General features: G+C 36.6%; 1 protein-coding gene across 1 annotated transcript in view; it reads right to left on the reverse strand.

The window, feature by feature from the left end:
- Window positions 1–1,392: 1,392 nt before the first annotated feature.
- LOC107301152 (CLIP-associating protein 1-like) overlaps window positions 1,393–8,823 on the reverse strand; it is a gene marked incomplete at both ends in the record, with an annotated part of 11,137 nt that continues 3,706 nt past the window's right edge. The window contains 2 exons of the mRNA XM_015830414.1: window positions 1,393–1,460; window positions 2,260–2,357. Of these exons, the coding sequence (XP_015685900.1) occupies window positions 1,393–1,460; window positions 2,260–2,357 (166 nt within the window). The remainder of the gene's footprint in view (window positions 1,461–2,259; window positions 2,358–8,823) is intronic.

The raw sequence follows: 8,823 nt of genomic DNA on the forward strand, positions 1-8,823 counted from the left end.
CAGTTATGTTTTCCAGTTTTACATCACCACCAGTATTATAATGTACAATTTGTTTTTAAATTTGATTTTTATTGTTTTTAATCCCAATTACATATTAGGACTTGCATGCCACATACAGTGAGCTAACTAGAGCAGCTCTAAGCCATGTAAATAACAAATAACAAATATTACCTTTCTATTAATTTGAATCTATTTTTGCTGAAGAAAGTGGGGACTATTTTTTCCTAATTTATTTACTATGCACTGATCACACATAAATCAACTAATCTGCGCCATCAAATTACCTCCACCACTCTAATATGCATAGATGTGTGCATGCAAGCACACACACACACAAATAAACTTACTTTCTGAAGTGAGGACATAATACCAATTGTGCCTTTGCGTTCACAAAAACTATTATTTCTCAACCAACAATTCCTTCATAAGATGATCATCAATGATCATCAATTCCTCAAATGAAAAGGTAAGTAGATTACATTGTATCTTTTCTCTAAGTTAAACACTTATTTATTGACTACAGAAAATATCAAATCCAGCATGAATCTCTTATACCTAGCACTTTACTCTGGAATACATTTACAGTTGCAATGAATGCTTGTTAAATCCTAAACTAGTTCTCAAAATCTGACATCTCTGTTCAATGACAAACTTTGTCAAACAAAGCATCTTAATATTTGTTACTTAATGTTAAGCAAAGCACTGTGAAGTTTAGATAGTCATGCCCAGCATATAATATGGTGGCATTTTTAAAACCATGATTCAACTTGAAAACCTGCTGCTCTGACAATGCAAATTTTGACCCTTAAAATATTCCATTTTATCTATGCAAGAACAATCTTCCACAATCTGGTATTCTCCAGAGGTTAGATAGAATACATAGGAATTATAATCCAAAACATTCGAAGAGCAATATGTTGGGGAAGCTGATCTAGATAATCTCCTAACTGTCATAAATCATCCTTTTTACCAACACTTTACAGACTTTAAATAAGATAGTGAGGTATTTTGTTTACATTAAAATTTAGTCCCCCCTCAAACTATGAAATAATTGAGCATGCAGAGGTCGCAGAAATCACATGAGCATAAGACGTATTTGTATAATTCTGAAAATATTCTAACATTGCATATGGACTGATTCATTGGGTTTCAGCCCAATATATTTACATACATACATACATACATACATACATACATACATACATACATACATACATACATACATACATTAATAAAAGTGTCTATATATATAATGAAATGTTCCTCCAGAAGTAATATGCCAAATTGGAAAAGCATGATCCTCATAGTTTAAGAATAAAAGAAAATTTAAAACAATTTTAAAGACTTTACAACACTGATATAATCTTATTTGAAGAAAACACTACTACTCACCACCAGCTCCTTGAATCATGGTGCCGGATTTCTGGACTTCATCAAATTTTGTAAAAATGATGTTCAGCCTGGTTGGAAAAAAATGAAGAATAATGATTTTGGCAGCACTTAAATGACAATCAAATAAGGCACATTTGTGTCTCTAATTTTAAGTCCTTCTTTTTTTAATTAAATGTAAATGAAAACAAAAGAAGCTAAATATTTTAAAGACTATGGAATTTCAAACCTATACATAAATTGAACTATATTCCTCTTACTCTGAGAAAATTTAGTCCATTCTTCAGTCTTAGTTTTAATTTACTGAAACAAAAGATACAGGTAGTCCTCAACTTATAATTGGTCGTTTAGTGATGGACAATGGACCTATTTATGACCCAAACTTTCAACATCCAGGACGCCCTATGATCACATGACCACATTTGGGGCCCTTGATAACTGGCTCACATACACTGGCAATTTATGATATTTTTGTGGAAACTGGTGTTTATTTCTGGTTTCCAGAAAAAACTGTCCTATAGTAAACAATGGATTCACCTTACAACTGTCAGTTTTGCTTAAAGACTGCCATAATAAGGTTATAAAACTAAGTCTTAGTCATGTGGTGACCTGCTTTATAACCATCACAATTTATGACCAAAATTGTGGACTCAATTATGGCTGTACATTGAAGACTACCTGCACATACTTTTCCAGGAACATACACGTATAAAATGCCACTAATTCAGAATGTGTTTTAATCTCATTATTTGTAAGATAGTATCATAACTGAGAGTTGCCAAATCCTCACAATAATCTGATTTTTAAAAGTGGACTTCAAAACCTAACAAACAAACGAACAAAACTCAGAAAGAGAAGCTATTCACTCACCGAGACTGTGGCAATCCCTTTTTGCTGAGATCAGCTCTTACACGTTCACCTACATGTCTGTAGATTTCTACAAGACTATTTATTGCTGCATCACGAACCTAATCATTAAAGAATAGCAAAAGGAAAATATTTGTATATGTTCAGCTGCATAAAGAAAAAGCAATGATATTACTCTACACACTGTCAAAACCAAAGACTTAGTCAAATTGCAAGGCATGGCTATGGCTAGCTTAAGGAAACTTTTGCAGACTTTCTCTATTTCTTGGCAAACGTACTCTCCATTTCCAAATATTATGAACCAATAATGCTGAAAGTAATTAAACTTACTTTGGTATCCTGTATGATTTGAACTCAGGTCAGATTTTGGTATTTTTCCTTTAGCTGAAACCATTTAATATTAAACTGCTCCACTACAACTGAAGTTTCACTTTGTGGCTTGTGCAACCATACATAGCCTGTGATCTACATGCTTAGCCATTTTACCAAAGCACAAATTGATGATTTGGAAGTGGCAGGATGACACATGCAGACCTAGCATGGAACTTTTACTACATTATTACTTAATGACCCAGTGTGACGTACAAGCACTACTACGTAAGGCATTGCCTGCTATGCCAGAACAAGAGAATACAATGTCTTAGAAACGGCAATTTTGAAATTCTTGTAGAAATGTTATGATACACAGAGAAGCACATAGTATGGTATAATTGAAACCTCCGATAGAACTTTGCACTGAAATTCTTTTTCTAGGAATTCCGCTATCCCACTTCTATTGCAAAATATGTGAATGTGACAGTAATCCCCATTTATTTAATAGGTTTATATTCTGCTTTCCTTCAAGAGCTCAAGACAGTGTATATAGTCCTCACTCCTCCCATGTTTTCCTCCACATCAACAATTCTGTGAAACAGAGTAAATTGAGGAAGATTTAACTGGCCAAAAATCATCCAGTAAGATTCCATGGCTGAAAATAACTTGAATTTGGGTCTTTCTGCTTCTAGTCTAACACCTTAACAGCCACCCATATTATATCTAGTTATCCAAGGGAGGGGCCATACCTGAGAATAAAATTGCACATAATTCTGCCTGAAGAAATGGATTCTATTTTCAGAATCTCTATTTCCCATACCACGCTGAATAGACATCAATTTATGATTAAAAATAGCTACAGTTAATTTCAAGACATTTGGTTTTAGAAGTCGCAATAGGTTCATCTTCATTTAGCTTCTTTGAAATGACCATAGCTAGTGTAAATCAGTATTCCCAATGATATCCAGACAACAAATCATAATTAAACAAAAGCGCAAGCTTTCAAAATTCTTCTGAAGGAACCCAAGATTCTTAAAAGCTTAGTGTAATTCAAGCTAACAGCCTGTCTTGCTATATTATAGCTTATTGGAAAATAATTTCTATACAGGTACTTCATGATTAATAACCTGTCACTTAATGACTGTTCAAAGTTACAACAGACCTACCAGGGGGCTACTTATGATCCAGATTTGAAGTTCTGACAGTTGAGGCCCACCTGTTGTCACATGACCAAACTTTGGGGGCTGGGCAAAAGATTGCATTTGTGTCTGTTTGCAGCATCTGTGATCATGTGATCGTTTTCTATGACAGTTTTGCTGAAAATGGCATTTACTTCTGGTTTTCAGCAAAAGCATGCCCATAGCAAACAACTGGTTCACATAATGACTGTATTGCTCGCTTAAGAACTAGGACAGATGCTTTACAACTACTGCGCTCACTTAATGACCACTGCAAAAAAATGTCATAAAATCAGGTTGGTCACCTAATCAGCCTACTTTACGACCATTACCACTTAAGTACAGTTGTAAGTCGAGGACTACAAAGCCTAGATTATTTTGTAACAAATTCTCCTTCTAAGGCATTGATGTACTACAATTCTTGCACTTTTAGGGGTAATGTAGAGTTAAGTTTCCTTCTGAATAAACCATTTCAACCATATCACGGTGCATATTCAAAGTATGTAACCCAAGCACATCCTCATTTCTATAAGAGTTGTGTTGAAAGAGACAGTACTTCATTGAGAGGTCCTTGGGAGAGGATCAAGGACCCCTCATTTCAACCCTGAGCTACAAATACCTTTCTTTATTGATAGCACTTAATTATTTATACTTCCTTCTAAAGCCAAAGGACAGAAAACAAAGTGAATTTTACAGATCTATTTCTATATCCATCAACTGACCTTGGCTCTTACAGATAGCTTATACAAAGGCCCACTTTTCATATTACCCTAAACTGATACTTAAAATTACTTTTACAAGTAGGACCAAATTCCTATAGTCCTCTCACCTCCTCCACTTTTTCCTCCCTCTTGATATTAAGGGTCTTCTTGACTTCAACCTTACATAGAAACAGGTTCATTCATACAATTGAACTAGAAAAAATGTTTTAAAACCAGTTGCAACCAATTTTAAACACGTTAATTATAAACATGGCTAGGTCTGCATATTTAGGCAGCCAAGGTTTGCTTTGAATTCTGTGTACACATTTTGTGTAGAGTTAAACTGGAAATAAAAAGGGAGGGAGACGCTCATGACTTCTTAAGTTTTTTTACTGGGATTTATTTCTGCATGTACATTTCCTGCTTACCCGAGAACCAGGTTATAGTGCTTCTTTCCCACTACCATTTCCCCACATCATCTCTCCCGTCTATAAGGGCACTGTTCAGAAAGCACATCATGGTTTGATGTTGTGATGAAACAACACAAAGCTAACAACTGTACTTGCTTACAGGGAAAAAACAATTGCTGAAACAAGCCAATTGGCTTCAAACACCATGGCCAATTTTCCAGTTAAAGAAAATTTCATTGAGCAATCAATGTGTTTGTATGTTTCAATATTTCTTGGCGAGAAAAGAAATCTTCTCATTTTTTAATAATGTCTATTCATACAACTCATTATTTTAACCAAGTATTAAATCAATCATAACTGGATGGGTTCACACAACACAGAAAATCACAATCTATTATTTATCCATCCATGGATTATTACACCTTCTACTTAAATGAGTAGGCAAAGCAGATAACAACAATGTTAAAACAGAAAGTACAGAAAGTTCCAAAATGAAAGTTAAAATCAAAGTAAATTAATCAACAAATAAAAGAGTCAATCTGATAATGATAGATGGTAAGTGGAAAGAATGAACGAGTGAGTGAATAAGTAGGTAAGTGAGTGGTTGGTAGAAAAGATAGTCCTTTACAGTTTTCTAAATCTAATGATAGCAGCCACCAAAATGCAATTCCCAAAGTAGTTCACTCCAGGCCAGGACTTCTCCTGTGTGGTAAACAAATCTCTGAGTGAATGTATCTGGCAAAGCATCTTTTTTCACAACTTAATGTGGAAGCAAAAAAACTAAAAGTATCAAAGAGAATGTCATCATTATTCATCCAATTATGGAGACCATTTGTGAAGGATTTGAGAAATAATATCAGAGCAGATTAGTAGACAAGCTGGAACTGCCTAAGGAGATCACAATCCATGAAAGTATCTGTAGTAATAAATATGGCATATATAAGGTGCCACAAGACATTTTGCAATGTGTTGCTGCAAAAGACTCATCTAGCTAGCTTTATGGTAATCTGTATGGGCATACAATTAACTATCCGACTTTCAGAACAGTTTCTAGCATAACTGATCATATTTCAACCCTTCCAGCCTTATACCCTGGTTTGCTAGCCATAGATAACAACAAAAATGCAGAGATTAGTACATTAATAAAAAAGGACCACATTTTCCCTTAGCATTAACATGGAATCAAAGTATATTCCTAGAGAAGGAAAATATCCTCCTCCAAAATCAGTGTGCCACGGCAGCAGATTGTTATTAGAGGAATCAAACTCTGTTTCTCTTCTATCGGTATGTGCAGATTGCTAACTTTTGTCAATATATTTACAGTAAACCTGCAAGATAAATAAACATGTTTCTTGCCATCATGATTAATGGAAGAAAGTGTTAAACAATCTTTTAAAAGTTCATATTAAAAAGAAAATCTGGCTTTTCTAAATTTTACAGACAGCTTTGGATTTCCTACCTTTTCTAGAGACAATAAATAATATTACTTGGTTTTTTAAATAGGGGGAATGAGAATTAAGTCAAAGTAGACTAAGACAAAAGCAAAATAATTTATCATGCTGAACAGCAACAGGCTTGGCTTTTGATTTTCTTTTGGCATGATGCAAGAACCCAGACATAGTGGTTTGTAAATCTAGACTTATAGTAGCTAAGTGTGAAGGAGGCCAATATAACTTATTCAGCCAATAATTAAAACCAATCTGATTTGTTTATTAGATTAATTTAGTCCATACTATCTATCTTATTTAATGTTTAGCTATTTTTATGTTTTTTTCTAGTTTTGTGTACTTCCCAGATTATATTGGAGTTAGACTGCCAATAAATTTAAATAAATAAGATAAATAAAAGCAAAAGAAGTGAACTATTCATAGGAGGAATCTTGGTCAATATACACTGCATCAGATTTGGCATCCACTTCAGACTCAAGGCCCTAATCTAAAGCATTTAAGCTCACTTTTTTTAAAAAAAAAGCAACACTTTTAAAAAAATGCAGAATAGTTTTGCTTAAACTGAACTTTTGAATTCTGCACCACAAGGACCTCTAATATACTAGAAGATCACAGATGTGAGATGAGTAGTGTAGAAATTTGATAAATAAATAAGGTGGTTATAATGAAAAAAAAAATTGAATGGTCTTACAAATGATGTCATAATAGGTCAATGTAGCCACCTATCTTTGATCAGCATAAATACTGATTCAGAAGAGAAGTTCCAGTTTAAAAAGAGGTTAAAATCCAAAATTGATCTAGGGAGAACACACATACGCATCCAGACATTAACAATAGCATTTCCAGAAAATACTTACCTCTTCTGTATTTTTCTCTCACAAAGGTGCAAACTTTTCTAATTAATCCTCCATTCTTCTTTCTCACAAATCATACTCATCCTGCCAGCCATCCTCACTAGGCCTCTATCCTCCTCCCAAACGGTCCTTCCATGCTGTTCTTCCACCTATCTGACCTATCATGGCTGAAAGCTCTTTTTGTCTCCATGGTAACCACAGGTAAGCCACTGTGTTGCAAGACTAGAGGGAAGTAAGGCTTTGCCAATAGACTGCCCAAGGTCCTATCATCTTGAGGAAAGGAATGATCACAGGAGGGCCAAACATACATGTTAAAGGATATTTTTGTGCATCCTCCCACCAAAATTATAGATGATAGATAGATAGATAGATAGATAGATAGATAGATAGATAGATAGATAGATAGATAGATAGATAGATAGATAGATAGATAGATAGATAGATAGGAATATATATGTATGTATATTTTTCCCAACTGTCACTGTTCAAGGGTACAACTGCTGATAGCAAAGGTTCTGGAACCTGGACTTCCACTACTGGCCTTACGTATACCACCCATGCCCTGGGATAGGAAGAATCAACTCAAGATCCCTGGGCAATTCCAATACCTCACAAGTAGCCCATCTCATTCCCCAAAAGAAATAAACAAAAAGGCAGATAAACAAGTCATTTTTTTGTATATAGATGAAAAAAATGTATTTAAGAGGACTACCAAAGAGTAAGACCATGTTGTTGGCCCCATCTCCAGAGAGCCAAGTATTAGTGAAGAATTACCCATGAAAGAGGATTATTTGCGTTCAGAAGAGTAGCACTACAGAAGTGATAAAAGGAGAAAACTTAAATGTACATTTTTTTGTCACAGTCACTAGCATTTCCTTTCAACAACCCAGCAACTAATTTGCCTTACAGCAGACATGTCAAATACAAGGCCTGTGGGCCGCATGCGGCCCGATATGTGGTTCAGTCCGGCCCAGGGACCTGCTCTGGAAAGAGCGAAGGACCGGCCCAGGCACTGATCTACAACCTGGTTGCGTCCATCAAAGCCAGAATGCGCTCAGCATTAAATCCACTGGGCAGCTTTGCCTTGCTACCTGGGTGCGCGCGCAAGTGGAGTCCAGCGTCCCTGCTGGCTGTCTTGCCCTACAGGCTGACTTCACCAGGATGCCGCACTGGCCGTCTCCTGTGCGCACACCCAGGGGGCAGGACAGAGACGGTGAGGCAGCTCCTTGCTGGTTCCAGTGAATCTTAGGCTGAGCGCGTTCTGGCTTTGATGGATGCAACCAGGTTGTAGATCAGTGCCGCGCCCCCCCCCAGCACCTCCAAACTCGCAGCCACGAGGCTTTCCTTTCACCGGCACAGACCCCCCCATGCAGGATAGCAAGACCGGGGGCAACATGGCAGCACTGGCAATCTCTCCCCCTCCCATCACCCCTTTCCTGAGCGTGGGGGAAGGAAAGAGATGAGAAGGCGAAGGAAGGAACGGAGGGGGGAAGGAAGGGAGGGTGGGAAGGAGGGAAAAAGGGAGGGAAGAAGGAAGGAACAGAGGAAGGAACAGGGAAAAAGGAACGGAGGGTGAGAGGAAGGAAGGAAGGAAGGAAGGAAGGAAGGAAGGAAGGAAGGAAGGAAGGAAGGAAGGAAGGAAGGAAGGAAGGAAGGAAGGAAGG

This window comes from Protobothrops mucrosquamatus, unplaced genomic scaffold (assembly GCF_001527695.2).
Source record: "Protobothrops mucrosquamatus isolate PMUCROS unplaced genomic scaffold, P.Mucros_1.0 scaffold10260, whole genome shotgun sequence".
Lineage (NCBI taxonomy): Eukaryota > Metazoa > Chordata > Lepidosauria > Squamata > Viperidae > Protobothrops > Protobothrops mucrosquamatus.